Below are 15,703 nucleotides of genomic sequence, written 5' to 3' on the forward strand. Positions count from 1 at the left end.
TTCTCCAGTCCAGCTGAGGGAGACATTGTTGAGCAATACCACTGAAGACACATCATCAATCCAACATCTGCACACATTCAGTCTGTTTTAAAAGCTTTCTTTTTTCTGAGAAAACATGCAAACCGTCTTTCAAGTATTAGGACAGTGGAAAAGATCACAAAATCTTGAGATGCTCGAAAAGATGCAGAAAAGAAAAAAACAATATTTGTTAGATTCTCTAAGGTCTCCAGGCTTGTATAAAATTATTTTAGTGGAACAGTTTTTAAATTGACAAATTTTTTTTTTTTATATTGAGATATTGTATTGCTGAAAGTTTCCCCTGAAGCGTAGACAACTTTAGACCCTTTTTGGGGTTCTCACCTCTGTGGAGTGATATACAAGAACAATATTTATGTTGTACACATACACAGTAATAAATGTGCCTGTGTTACACCAGCTGTTTCTGTAAATGTCTGTTCTTAAATTGTCTGGATAAGTAAAGAAATTAGCAACTCAATGAAAAAATAAGCATTCACAATAAACAATCAGTTTACACAAACACAAATGTTGGAACACGTTGTTGCAACGGTAATCTGAAGAACTGTACACTGAAATGTTAATAATACATACATGTAGTGTGTTTGTTATGGTCATTATGTTGAAGACATTTTTAGGGGTGCTGTCATGAAATTTGGGGGTTCTTGAGCACCTCAAACAAAGTCTGAACTCACCTGTGGGTTCCACTGCAGACCCAGTCATAGTATGCACTGATCATAACCCTCTGGTGTTCCTTAACCACATGTGCAGTTACAGCCAGAGACTTATGTGCTGGGCCTTATTAGCTCAAGAATACAAACTTAGCATCACCCATAAGGAAGGCATGGACAATAGAATTGCTAATGCATTATCCACAGTTTAACTCGTAGTCCTTTGACAAGGAGGTGTGAGTTAAACTATGTCATGGTAACAATTTTTTTTCTTTTTTTTTACCAGATTCATTTTTAGACCTGAACAGGATTTTGCTCCTTTTTAAACTGCACATAAAGATTCAGCAGTAAGTGTAACTTCCATTAGATCACTGGGCTCTGAGATGTGTGCTTGCTGGATCAGTGCTATTCAGTGTTACTTAAAGTGATCTTGGAAGGTGAATTGTGACAAATCAGTGGGATCTGTCCTGCTCAGTTCTATTGTGTTTGGTTAAATTTGTATGTATGTTGGCAGAAGTGTGGTAGAGGTTTTCAGCAAATGTATTTATTTCTCCTGTTTTATGACTGACCAGGCAACTTTGCAACCTATAACTTAGTGCGTCTTTTCTTTTTTTACATTAACAGTAACAGTGAAACAAATAAGTTCTGTACGAGAGCTCTGCTGCTGATAAACACCATGTACACTAGCTGCATGTTAGCTGCATGCTGTATGCTTTTGGTGCCCATAACAACCACTGTGGATTTCTTGTTGTCCCTGCTAGCATATGTTGGAGCTTTAACTAATAATGCTCATTCAGTCGTTTCATTTTATGTTGACACACAGCTGGACTTCAAATGGAACAGTCTCTGAAAAATGTTGACGCCTCACATTGGTGAACCGTCGTCCTCTCAAAGTTCTCATAGTTTGGTTTCATGGGAGCCTAAGTCAGCCTCTGATTGTTGCTGTTTGGTGTTAGTGAAAACATGAGGCTGAAAAGTAGCAAAAGATTGGGAACACGCGTTCCTACAGCCCACCTTCGTTTTAACAAACTCCTTTAACAAATTTCCTGATGTATTTATTCTCCTCTGGAAATCTTCAGACATCAGCTCCTGTTTACTCTGTTCTTACATTCTTTTAGTGGTGAACTAGACATCTGTCCATTTTTATGTAAATGACCTCTGAATAACTACAGAATATTTTCTCTTTCTAAAAATGTCTTCTGACTTCTGCGTAATGTGTCTGTATTTTAGTTCTTGGTATTATTTCTCCCCTGATATCACCTTCTTCAATCTGCAAGTCAAACAGCAGATGTTCTCAATCTCGCTGTAAACAAAATGAACTAAAATACAACATTAAAAGAGAACTCCAAATCACCATATATGTATATACACTATACTGCCAAAACTATTCACCCACCCATCCAAATCACTAAATTCAGGAATTCCAATCACTACCAAGCACCTAAGCAGTCAGACTGTTTCTACAAACATCTGTGTAGAATGGGTCACTCTCGGGAGCTCGGTGAAATCCAGTGTGGTACTGTGATAGGATGCCAGCTGTGCAAAAAGTCCAGTCATAAAAATTTACTCACTACTAAATATTCCACACTCAAGTGTTAGTGGTATTATAAGTGGAAGTGAATGAGAATAAAAGCAACTCAGCCACAGGTGAGGCACATAGTGTGCAGAGGAATTGGTTTCCATGGCCGAGCAGCTGCATCCCAGCCTTACATAAACAAGTGCAATGCACAGTGCTGGATGCAGTGGTGTAGCACGCTGCTGTTGGACTCTAGAGCAGTGCAGATGTGTTGTCTGAATCATGCTTCTCTGTCTGATTATGTGATGGATGAGTCTGGGTTTTGCAGTTGCCAGGGGAACAGTCTGACTGCATTGTCCCAAGTGTAAAGTATTTTGTATTTATTCTCCTCTGGATATCTTCAGACATCAGCTCCTGTTTACTCTGTTCTACATTCTTTTAGTGGTAAACTAGACATCTGTCCATTTTTATGTAAATGACCTCTGAATAACTACAGAATATTTCCTCTTTCTAAAAACGTCTTCTCACTTCTGCGTAATGTGTCTGTATTTTAGTTCTTGGTATTCTTTGTCCCCTGATATCACCTTCTTCAATCTGCAAGTCAAAGAGCACATGTTCTCAAGCTCACTGTAAACAAAATGAACTAAAATACAACATTAAAAGTGAAATCTGAATCGACATATATGTATATACACTATACTGCCAAAAGTATTCACTCACATATTCAAATCATTGAATTCAGGAGTTCCAATCACTTCCATGTTACGGGCAGGGATAGCTCAGTAGGTAGAGTGGTTGCCCCATGATCAGAAGGGTGGGGGTTTGACTCCACTGAACGGCTACCCTGAGGTACCCTTGAGTAAGGTACCGTCCCTACACACTGCTCCCCGGGCACTGCATTGGTGGCTGCCCACTGCTCCACTGGGTGAATGGGTTAAATGCAGAGGAGTAATTTCCCTACGGGGAATTATTAACATTCTTATTATTATGTCCACATGTGTAAAATCAAGCACATAAGCATTCAGAGTGCTTCTACAACCCTCTGTGACAGAATGGGTCGCTCTCAGGAGCTCAGTGAAATCCAGCGTGGTACAATTATAGGATGCTACCTGTGCAACAAGTCCAGTTGTAAAATTTTCTTCTTACTAAATATTCCACAGTCAACTGTTAGTGGTATTATAACAAAGTGTAAGTGACTGGGAATGACAGCAAATCAACCATGAAGTGGTAGAACACATGAAATCACAGAGTGGTGTCAGAGGATTCTGATGTGCATAGTGTACCGAGGTCAACAACTTTCTGCACAGTCAATCACCACAGACCTCCAAACTTCATGTGACAGTTGTGAGTACAAGAAAACAATGATTAGAATACAATGTGCTTAAGTTTGCTTAGATGATGGGGTCCAGCTGTAGATCGGAGGAATAGGTAAGGATTTGTGAATGTCTGTGTGTTTTAGGTTGGTTTACCTATAGGCCAGAGTGTGGGTGTAATTGTGCAGAGAGAGGAATTTATTGACAGTGGGGCTCTGCCTGTCATAAAAGGAGATAGGAAGCCACAGTTGGGGGATGTTAGGACTATGGAACAGATAGGAAAGAGAGAAGAAGTTTGTTACCCTTGTCCCTGAATGTAATAAAGGTTCATAACTGTCACAACTTAGAAGTAGGTTTGTAGGAGACCCTCCCCCAAGCTTAGCAGTAAAAGTAAGACAACAAGAGGCCAATGGCCCAGTGGAAACTGCCAAATGGAAGTAGAGTGGGGTCTCAGTGCTTGTGACCTGATAACCATGTTTTGTAGAGGAGTTTGGTGTAGCTTGGGTGAGGGGAGATGGCCTTTTTTTTTTTTTTTTTTTACTTTTTATTTTGTACTTTTTCCAAATTTATAGTACATGCAAACAAAAATATGAAAAAGGAACACAAAAGAAACAAACTAAAAGGAATAAAGCACACCTAATCTGTGGGGAAAAGAAAAGAAAGAATAATTATACACATATATATAGAGAGGGGGGCAGGGAATACCCAAAGTACTGTCTTATCAATCCTGTCCCAAAAACACCATCCACCCAGCCCCTTACATCCATATGAAGACTGCCAAACAAAGCCCGAAGTCTGGTCCTCTCCCCGACAGGTCCAGTTCCATCCACAATCATAACATATTTGAACCCAGAGCGGGGAATAGCAGGACCCCATTCTCTCAGGGCCCGGCCATCCGCCTATGCTTCAAAGGACCAAAAACTAAAATTAGTTTGAATTAACAAGTAAGAGGAAAAAAAAAAAAAAACAACGAGGAGAGGTCCCTGCCTTATGGGGCTGAGTGAGCTTGCTTTCCCAGTAAGGTTTGATATTTTTACACTTCCAAAACACATGAGAATGATTGGCGTCCCAGTCTCCACATAATCTCCAGCATCGTTGGGGTGTTTTCAGCTGCTTGCTTTTGATATAAGGAGTAATAAAGAACCTAATCACATTTTTCCAGCCATATTCTCTCCATCGTCTAGAGCTGGTGGAATTATGCTGTGTGAGACATACGGATCGCCAGCCATCCTCTGACAACTCAAGATGTAATTCAGATTCCCACTTTTGTTTTATATATAATGTTTCATTCCTATTCAAATTTTGCAGACCATTATATAATTTTGATAAAATTCTTGATGGAGGATTTTTATATTCACCTGTTATTATTTCTATTTCCTGCATATTCTCGAAAATTCCAAAGTGGACAATGGGATAGTATATTTTTAAGATGGGTCAATAAAGGAATTACAGCAATGTGCACATTAATAGACGGGAAAACATTCAAATCCTTTGAGAATCTACAGAGACAATTTGGACTGGATAAATCAGATTTATTTAGGTACTTTCAATTAAGACATTTTTACAATACAGAAATTAGGAAGAAGCTCTTGAGAGAAGGAAGCCATATAATAGGGAGATGGACTTTTATGACCGGCAGGAAGTCACATATACAGAGACACACACACAGTGCTTTAACTGTTACGACACACACACCCACACACACACTCACTCACATGCTCGCACATACAAGTACAATAACCTCAGTTTAATCTGAATTTAGAAGCAGAAGATTAGAGGCCATCCAGGTCTTTATGGCTTTAAGACATTCCTGCAGTTTAACTAATTGGTGTGTGTTATCGGGCTTCATGGAATGATAAAGTTGGGTGTCATCTGCATAGAGTGAAAATGTATGCTATGCCTTCTGATGATATTGCCTAATGGAAGCATGTATAATGTAAACAGAATTGATCCCAGCACTGAACCCTGTGAAACTTCATAATTAACCTCAGTGTGTGCAGAGGACTCTCCATTTACATGAACAAACTGGAGTCTATTAGTGTTAGGGTGCCTGGGTCGTCGACCCAGTGTTTTGTGTTTTCGGTTCTTTGATTTTGTTATTTCATTATATTCTAGCTTTGCTTTATGGGTTATAGGATTATTCTTAGTTTAGGTTCTCTGGGTGGGTTTTGTTAGAGTTTTAGTGTTCTGGTTTTCTGTCTGTGATCCATAGTTGCTATCTCCCCTGTCTGCTGTATCCCCATGTCCAGTCAGTGTCTGTGTCTGCCCTGGTCTCACGTCTCTGTTCCCTTTGTTGTAGTGTCTGCCTGTGAGTCTGTGTCCGTAAGTTCAGTCTGTGTTATGTTTCCTGTTTTACTTTGAAAGTCCGTGTCTCATGTAAATGCGTTTGGTTTTGCTTCCTTTGTCTCGTTAGCTGGGGCAACAGCTGTGTTTTCCTCCTGTTACCTATTCCCTGATTGCTCCCTCTGTGTATTTAAGCCCTGTGTTTCTCTGTGTCTATGTCGCGATCTACCCATATCTAGCTGTGTGTTCTGTCTGTATAAGTTTACCTTGAAGTCTCAGTTTTGTTACTTTTTGGAGTTCAGCATTAAAGCTGTATTTAAGTTCACCTTTTGTCTCCAACTGTCTGCACTTTGGGTCCTCCTACTACCACTCCTGCCTGTACACAGCCTGCACATAACAATTAGATGGATATGATACAAACCACTGCAGCGCAGTACCTTTAATACCTACAGCATGCTCTAATCGTTCTAATAGAATATTATGGTCGACAGTATCGAACACTGCACTGAGGACAAACACAGAGATGAGGCTTTTTAAAGTAATGGTTTAACTACGGCCAGCTTGAAGGCCTGTGGTACATAGCCAGTTATTAGAGATAGGTTTATCATATTTAAGATTGACACATTAATCATTAATTAATGGCAGGAAGCATTCTTGTAGGAATGGGGTCTAAAAGACAGGTTGATGGTTTCCCATATGGAAAAGAAATAGTAAAAACTTATATGATTTACTCATGAAAGTGGCCACTTTCTCATTACTTTCATATATTGTTTTAGTAAGTATCCAAAACATACAAGTTTCATTTATATAATTTTTCTAGGGATCTTATATCTGTTTTCACTCTTGTATGCTTTTCATACAAGTTTCACACAAGACAGATACAAACTTTAAGATTATAAGATTTATATATATATTTTCCATATGGGTTGGAAGAAGTAATTAATGAAGTTAACTCAGAAAGATCAATTGGAGAAAAAGACTCTAAATGAATATCAATGGTACTGAAGGTGGCTGTAGATAATGCTATATCTGTGAGATGATTATGGGTAATTTTTTCTCTAATGTTTAAAATTTTAGTTGTGAAGAAGTTCATGAAGTCATTGCTAGTTAATGTTAAAGGAATGTTTGGCTCAACAGTGCTCTGACTTTTTTTTTTCGCCTGGCTACAATGCTGAAGAGAAACCTAGGGTTGTTCTTATTTTCTTCAATCAGTGATGAATAGTAAGATGTTCTAGTATTATGGAGGGCTTTCATTTAGAGCAGCAAACTATTTCTCCAGGCAAAATGATGATCTTTGAAATTTGTGACACGCCATTTCCTCTCCAGCTTAGGAGTTATCTGCTTTAAGCTACATGTTTGAGAATTAGACCACAGAGTCAGGTACTTCTGATTTGAGGCTCTATTTTACAGGAGCTACAATATCCAGAGTCGTACGTAGTGAGGAGGCAAAATTATTAACAAAATAATTGACCTCTGTTGGAGTAGCGTTCAGGTAGCTGCTCTGCTCTTTGTTGCTACAAGGCATTGAAGATGATAACAGTGGGTGAATTATATCCTTAAACTTAGTTACAGCACTTTCAGAAAGACATCTACTGTGATGAAGTCTACTCCCCACTGCTGTGTAATCAAATATTGTAAATTTAAATGTTTTCAGGAAATGATCAGGTAAGAGAGGGTTTTCAGGAAACACCGTTAAATGTTCAGTTTCTATGCCATATATTAAAATCACCCACAATAATTATTTTATCTGAGCTGAGCACTAAATCAGATGAAGTCTGAGAAATCAGACAGAAACTCTGTGTAAGGCCCAGGTGGACAATAGATGATTACAAATAAGACTGGTTTTTGAGTTTTACAGCTGTGGTGGACAAGGCTAAGCATCAGGCTTTCAAATGAATTAAAAGTCTGTCTGACTCTTTGGTTGATTAATAGGCTGCTAACTACTAGTGCCCACTCTGGCTTAATTATAACATGGCAGTGGAAGCTATCAACCATTTATTGCATTTCTCATCATTTGTTGGCATGTGGAAATATTTTAGTACATTTGGGTGAATGACTGACCAAAACTGTCTGCATTGTGAACAAACATTTCCTCATGAACAGAAAACCTGCTTTGGATGTTATCAGTCTATTCAGTGGCCGTTAATAGTGGATCCCACCCATAGATATGGGCCAGTAGGGCCGTCTACAACTGCTAGTTTGTTCAGAAGTTTGTTATCATCCATTCAGGTAGAGGACCACTAACATGAAGGGAAGACTCTAGAATCCATCCTCAGATTTAAATGAAGATTTTATATGACTATAAAAGGTCAACGATTGTCAAAAATCACTCAATAATGTTAATGCGGTTGTGTTAGTAATACTGTGAGTGCTGATATAGCAGCTTTGAGATGCATTTGTAGATATTATTACGTGTTTTACTGTCTTTATGTTGCTAGCTAGCTAGCTAAAGTTACAGTGTAAAGGTTAGCATAGATTGTAGTAAAGCAGTTACTATTTAAACAATATCAGGAAAGAAATATTAGCTTCTGTCATTACTAATTAAGTTGTTAGTTAATTAAGTTACCTGTAAAATGATTAATCACAGCCACAGATTCACAGTAAATATCCTGATTAGCTAGCGCTTCATTTAAAGTGTATGATACTCATACTTACCCAGGGTCAGTGTAAAATACAATCCTATCTGTGTGAACAAAGTCTGGCTCCTTTAATCCTGCATGACAAACTTCAGGATGCAGGTTTATTGACCCTCTTTCCTGCTGGCACACCTGTGACACCTGAGAGTCAGCTAGAAACTTTCAGGAATGTTTACATCATGCAAAGACTGACAGACTCTGTAATACTGTAAATGATCAGTGACTTAGATTAACAATAAACATTAAACAGTACATTTCAGTCTGTGTGTCTGTGCTGAAGTATTACAATCAGGTTTTGAGTCAGGTTGCATAAGCTGAATTGTTATTCGTAAATACCAGTTTTTTTCTTCAGGTCTGTGCAAAATAGGGCCATTTAAATTAAGGGTATGAGGAGATGTTCTGGATTAATCCGTGGCCAAAGATATGATACTTACCACATTTTTCGGGCCATAAGGCGCATCCGGTGCGCCTTATGTATGAATTCTGGTTGTGCTTACTGACCTCGAACCGATTTTATGTAGTACACGACACTCAAAAATCTGTCCAAAAATGTTTTAGTACGACTTTGGTAAGCTACGAAGCCACACTACTTGATGGATTGTTGGAGCATTACAGCTGCCGTAGTCAGGAGCCTCGCGAACTTCAGGTCCCAAAGTCAAACGAACACTGAGGCATCACTGCGTCAGTGATCTGCGTTGCTGCTTTACCAGGTGTAACAATTAAGTTTCACATCCAGGCATCCATGAAAACAGAATTTATGAAATTTAACGGAGTTAGAAGTTAGCAGGAAGTTAGTTTCTACCTAAACATGATATACCACGTTCTGACTGAGAGATTTCTGAAAAAAATAAAATGTACAGCTCTGCTATCACTTCCAGCATAAATGAAGACAGAAAACTAAACAGCAGTGACTTTTGTAGGGTTACTGAAGTTGGGCTAGCTGGTATATAATGATGTGCTACATGCTAGCGACACAGCTATGTTAGCATATAAACACAGTGAAGCTGGAGGATGAACGCTAACTTTTTTCCACTCGATAGAAGTTAGTGTGAGGGTTCCCGAGGCCAGCTCCCCCGCTGACCCCAGTAGGCACCCCCATACTCTGCAACCCACCAGGGAAAGGGGGCCCAGGCCCATCTGGACCGGAACCCAGTTCAGCAGCGCTGCTCGGCCCCACAGAGCCTGGGACAGCCCACCCGACCCCACCACAGAGAAAACTGCACCCACCCCGTTATCCACTCATCTTCCAAACTACACAAGACAATAGACGCCCAGGCTGAGATCTTCCTCCACCTCTCCTATATCTCCCCCTCCTGCAGAGTGAGTTCCTGAAGAGAGAAGACCTCCCCCACCAGTTGAAGAGCCCCCCAGGTGGCTCCATGCCCTGGCGGCACCCTGCGCCAGGGCTGGGCCCCCATACACCCACCCGCCCACAACCCCGGCGACACACCAACCAGGGCCCCAGCCCAGAGACGGAGCACCCCCAGAACCCCACGCCCGTCCCGGACCCACCCAGGGGCAGCCAGGCTACCAGGTCAGTAACCCACGTCCGTCAGCACAGACCTTCCCCTAGCCCCGCTGCACGCAGCCACGAGGAAACCGTCACCTAAGAGCCAACAGAGCTCTTAATAGGCCATGACCGCAACCCCGGGTTGAGCCCTCCAAGGAAGATGCTCCTGGGGAATCCCCTGACGCCCCTATTGTAATTATTACTGAAGTCCACTCGCCACCAAGCTAACATCTAATCTTATCTTAACATCTTATGTTAACTTATGTTAACATAAGTCTTTGCTCCTCTACAGTAAATATTCAGGGAGATTTGGGTTTAACAGCCAATTAGTAGAGAAAAACAAACAAGAATTTGCAGGATGTGATCGCTACATTCATCTAGTTGTAAAAAGCACAACAATATATTAAGTCTGTGAAGGTTCTCAGTCATCAGGTCATCGTAGTCTAAAGAGCTTGGAAAGAAAAGCGTCTGGACTTCTTTAAGTTGGCTGAAGATGTTCTAGGACGTGACTTGAAACATCTTCAAGCAGCTTAAAGATGTCCAGACACTTTTCTTTCCAAGCTCTTTAGACAACAATATATTAAGTAATTGAAAGTATTCAGAATATGTTACAAACTACATTTTGGGGCATGTATTCTGTCATTTGTAGTGGAATACATTTTAAAGGTAACCTTCCTATCACTGATTGAGTGATTACTGACACTCGCTGACTTTTTATAGTCACTCTATAAATGCTGTCCATATAAATCATCTCACTTGTAAACACTGCTGTATCCACTGGAAGTCAGTGAGAAAGGATTCTGGAGTCTTCCCAACCTCCTGTTAGTGATCCTCCATCTGAATGGATGTTAACAACCTTCTGAACTGACTAGCAGGTGTAGAAGGCCCTACTGGCCCATATCTATGACTGATCACCGCTAATAAACCCACTGACTGGACGGATAAGAGCTCTGGTTACATTTGGAGTTGGGCCACAGCTCTGCACAGTGTCTGCCAAATGGTCATCTTCTATTGTGAAATTCAGCACAGCAGAGAAGAAATAGCACATTATGACACATTATGATGGAAAGGTAAATAAGAAAAGTGTAAAAGTTAATGGAATCAACTCATGTTTCACTTTACATTTTGACAGTATGACTGCTCTTCCCTTCCATCAAGTACATTTTTACATTTCTAGAATCCCTAGAAGCTAGAAACACAAAACAAGACACTACTGTTATTATTAAATAGTTTCAATTTGTTTCTTAGTTTATTTGTGATTTAAATTTTCACCTTTCATCTTTATGCTTAGTTTGTTTTGGTTACTTTGAATTGTAGCTTAGTTCAGTGAGTTTATTTTCCTCCATTCAGATGATTTTCCTGCGTTCTGTGTCACGTCTACGTTTCTGTTCTTGCACACCAAGTTACTTATTGTGTTAGTCTGTTGTCTCTTGTGGTTTTTATTTAGTTTTACGTTGCTTGTCTCATTTTCTTATTTAGGTTCAGCTGCCCTCCCAGGTGTCTCCTGTTTGTCCTGAGCTCCTCGTGTATTTACTCCCTCAGTTTGTCTTAAATTGTTGCTGTGTCCTCCCTCTCTGTATTGTTTCCTTGCTCAATGTTTCCCTGTGTTTGCTAGTATCCAGTTTCCCTGCTGCTACCCTGTCACTGTGTTTTTGTATTTTTTGCTACTGCATTGAAGCTGATCTTTGAGTTCATCCTTTGTCTCCTGAGTTCTGCATTTGGGTCCATATTTGAAATATATTCAAAAAACTAACTCTGTAGGCGCTCACACGCCACTGCACGCTCATGCATGTGTGAGAAAGAAAGAGAAAGAGAGAAATACTGCTACAAGCTAGTTGTGATAAATGGTAGTTTAAATTTTGTCCAGGTAATGAACCATTAAATCTCCTCTTGCACCATCTGAATCTCTCTGCAATCACATTACATAGTATGCATATTTTAATTTATACAGCCAAATATCACAAATCTGACCCTAAAGTTGTGCTATTATTAAAAAAGGTAAGAATATCAAGATATGATCCAGGAGGATGTGAAACAACTTCTTAGGTTATGTACTTATTGATTATCAATAATTAACAATGAATATTTTTATTTTACAACCATGCAAACATGACTGATTAACCTGCATGGAAAAAAAACTGAATATCAGTGTATTAACAACTAAGAGTGCAATAAGTGACCACTAAAAGAGGCCCACACAAAAGTTTTAAGGCTGTAAGATAGCTGTATGTCACAGAACAATGAACTTCATTTTGAGCTTACTCATAATCAAATAGCATTTCATATCTTTGTTCACTAAGGCAGGAAATCAACCTCAAGGTTTTGTGCTGAGTGAATGAGACATTGTGGATTAGTTTCTGTCAAACATGGCTGGTCAGTGTTGTCACTTATGGAAGTGGAGGACAGTGCAATAACAATATGTACAAGACAAAGAAAAGAAAAGAAATTGTTATATCAAGTCAGCCAATATCACATTAACTGAACAACTGATGTTTCATGCTTTTTTATACTGCTTTTATCAAAGGTTTGAGACAGACCCTAATGAGCTACTGAAGCAAATAAATAACTGTCACTGAGCTTTGCATATATATCACTGAAAAAGGCAAAGAGTTTGTGAAACAGAACAATTTGGACTGTGAATATAGTTGCTGTGCACGAGCAAACATCTAAAAGCCCAACTTATTAATAATTCTATGAAAACATAACTTCTGTTTGCACTGCAGTGTCATTTCCTGCAGTATGTGGATGACAAAGACTACAGTAACACTTTTCTTTTTAATAGGATGAGACATTCAACATTTGCACAAAGACCGTCCCAACCAATGGCATTTTGTTGATAAAACTGGGCTGTGTGATTGGTGGATCTATTCTCACCAACACAGTGAGAAGAGGTTTAAAAAGTGTCCCAGCACAGCATTCACTGCAAGCTGAATGACAGCAATGGCTCACCTGAAGTTCCTCCTACTCCTCCTGTTTGTTGGTGAGTGAACTACTGCACTCGTTTCTTCTGCTTTTATTTTTAAACTTTGTGTATTTGAACCATACCTGTGTTTATTAAGACTTGTTTAACTTGGCTTGATTAAGTCGTGCATTTTTGTTCTAATTCTTTGTCTCTCCATTACATTAATTTTTGTAAATTTTTCAAAAAGTCTCATAGAGTGTGAATTTTGTCAGTACATTTTTCTAGCCATGTTGCTGGTTACAACCATAATAACTGGCTCCTGGCTGAGTCAATATGTTGTTCAGGTGGTAAGACAACCATTTGTAAGTATATTATTCTTCTTTCAGGTTTCACATTGTGCACAGAGGTGGATTTGCACAAGAGAATCTTTCACGACCATAACTGTGAGAAAAATGATCGTCTGTATCATGTGAAAATAACTGCAACCAATCGAACACATGATTCTCTATGTGGCGGCTCTCTGATCCACAGAGAGTGGGTTCTAACTGCAGCTCACTGTTGGAAAGATCAACCTGGATGGTGAGAAATTACTGTTTCACTTAAAAAAAAAAAAAAAAACCAGTCCAGAGACAAAAATCATTACTGGTATTTTGTTCTTTTACCATTTCCATTGTTTAGGAATATGTCTGCATATGTAGGAATTCATCCAGGTCCAGGAAGAATGGCGAGAATTATTGATCACAAAATCTTTGAGGACCAAACAGGAAAACATGACATCATGCTTCTGAAAATCGACCCACCTGAGAATGATATTAAGCCTGTTGTCTTACCTAAATGTACACGTCGTAAAAAGTGAGTTTTGAGTAACCTTTTAAGTGTAAAGTTTGAATTCTGGAAGTCCTTAATATGTTGACATAATATGTATTTTTCTTGTTTAGTTGGTTGGTTTTTTAAACATCCAGGAAGAGCAAAAAAATGTAGCAACATCTGTAGTCTATGAAAAAAATGACATCATGCTTCTGAAGTTACAAACCCCATTACTGACTGCAAAGCTTCTTTATTAACAATAATGTAACTAAGACTTGAATATTGAGGTAAGTGTTCTGGTTTTGATTTTAGGTACCCGCTTAGGAGGTACATCCATGATCTATAATAACTGACAATAAAACATGAGCATGAGGAAATGGAAAGAAATGTAATGTTTTAATAAAATGTTTGAATCTGCAAAGTTAGATTAGCTGACTTAGAGTGGACTGGAAATACTCAGCCTGCAGACTCCATTCAGATGATTTATTTTGTGCTCACAAGACATGGATATGGACTTTTTTTTTTTTTTAATTTGTAGGCTGGATGTCATTCAGATTGCAGGCCTTGGTCGTTATACGGTTGATGTAAACTACAACAAACGTGAGAACAGCATTGTTTTGATTATTTCACAATTTTCTAGTTTATATAATATTTGATTTTGTCTTGTGTGCCTGTTATAGTTTCATTTTCATTTTATTTGAAAACTGTGATGACATAAAGTATTTATCTCATTTTATGGTGGATATACTGTCAATTTCTCTCCTTTTTAAACGCTGCTCAGCTTCTTTTAAAGAACAAACTTTGTTCCAGAAACGAGGCAAAGCATGTTTCTTTTCAATGTCTGATTTCCTTGCATGAAACACGCAGTAGCTTTTGTTTTTTACATTTTTTCTCTAGTCCGTGGTGAACCGCCTCATCTCCAGTGTGCAAAGATGCATGTTGTTGAGTGTGGGCTTAACCTCCATCCATGTGATTCAACATTATTATGGCCAAATGGAAACACGATGTGTCACAAAGAACCTCGAGTGGACGTATGTCAGGTGAGTTGCCATGCTGCCAACATTTTATCTGTATCATTATCAGATGTTTTGGAACAAACATATAGTTTATGTTTTCTCTCTCAGGGTGATTCTGGTGGTGGAGTGATAGCCAAAAACAACAAGATTCATGGTGTGTATGTTGGTGGTTATAAATGTGCCTGTACCGGACCAGCTATTTCTCTGAAGGTCTGCTCTTACATTGGTTGGATAAATCAAGTCATTACACGGAGTAATGGAAAATAATAAAATGAAAATAACATCCAAAATAAACAGTTCGCTCTGCAGGAAACTGCTTCGGTGTGAATTGTTTCTACATGTGAACTTTTAATTGTTAAAATATAAATATGTCATGTGTGTTTTCAATGTAGTTTCAGGTGTCAAGTTGATCATTCAGTTGTTCAGAAACTGTGATGTTTGCATGAAAGTTGTTGGGTCATTTTTGCCAGATGATATTAAGTATAATTACTACAGTAAAGTATTTAAGTACAAATGTGAGGAATTTTTACAACAACAACAAACTTTATTTATATAGCACATTTAAAAAAAACAGTGGTGTACCAAAGTGCTTAACATACAAGAGGGTAAGATGAAGTAACAGGGAAGGATGAAAGCTATGCTAATGTACCAACATGCTAGCATGTTAAATGGCATTAAAAACACAGAAGCAAAAGAAATGCATATAAAAGTGCAAAAGAACAATATATGTAAAGAATAAAACAGACAAAAATTTTAAAAATGATTAAAAGTAGTTAAGAATGGACCGAAGATAGAAATAAGCATTAAACTAACTAACAAACAATCATTAACTGGTAGAAAAGGCGATGCTAAATAAGTGGGTTTTTAACTGCGATTTGAAGGATTGACTGGAATCAGACTCGCGGATGGCGATGGGGAGGTTATTCCATAGATCGGGTGCAGCCAAGGCAAACGCTCGGTCACCTCTAGTCTTCAGCCGGGATCTTGGCTGTACCAAAAGTGACTGGGAAGATGATCTTAGTGCTCTAGTAGGG

At 38.9% G+C, this 15,703-nt stretch overlaps 1 protein-coding gene across 1 annotated transcript; it reads left to right on the top strand.

Annotated features, from left to right (window-relative positions):
* Window positions 1–12,884: 12,884 nt before the first annotated feature.
* LOC134628881 (serine protease 1-like) lies at window positions 12,885–14,936 on the top strand. The gene is made up of 6 exons (XM_063475683.1): window positions 12,885–12,924; window positions 13,233–13,425; window positions 13,525–13,698; window positions 14,192–14,253; window positions 14,551–14,693; window positions 14,778–14,936. The coding sequence occupies exons 1-6, from the start codon at window positions 12,885–12,887 to the stop codon at window positions 14,934–14,936; spliced, it is 771 nt and encodes a 256-aa protein (XP_063331753.1).
* Window positions 14,937–15,703: the final 767 nt, after the last annotated feature.

This window comes from Pelmatolapia mariae, linkage group LG6 (genome assembly GCF_036321145.2).
Source record: "Pelmatolapia mariae isolate MD_Pm_ZW linkage group LG6, Pm_UMD_F_2, whole genome shotgun sequence".
Lineage (NCBI taxonomy): Eukaryota > Metazoa > Chordata > Actinopteri > Cichliformes > Cichlidae > Pelmatolapia > Pelmatolapia mariae.

Coding starts and splice junctions, on each gene's coding strand:
- LOC134628881 (XM_063475683.1), top strand. CDS start 12,885: ATGGCTCACCTGAAGTTCCTCCTACTCCTCCTGTTTGTTG. Junction 12,925..13,232: donor CCTACTCCTCCTGTTTGTTG/GTGAGTGAACTA, acceptor TTCTTCTTTCAG/GTTTCACATTGTGCACAGAG. Junction 14,254..14,550: donor TGATGTAAACTACAACAAAC/GTGAGAACAGCA, acceptor TTTTTTCTCTAG/TCCGTGGTGAACCGCCTCAT.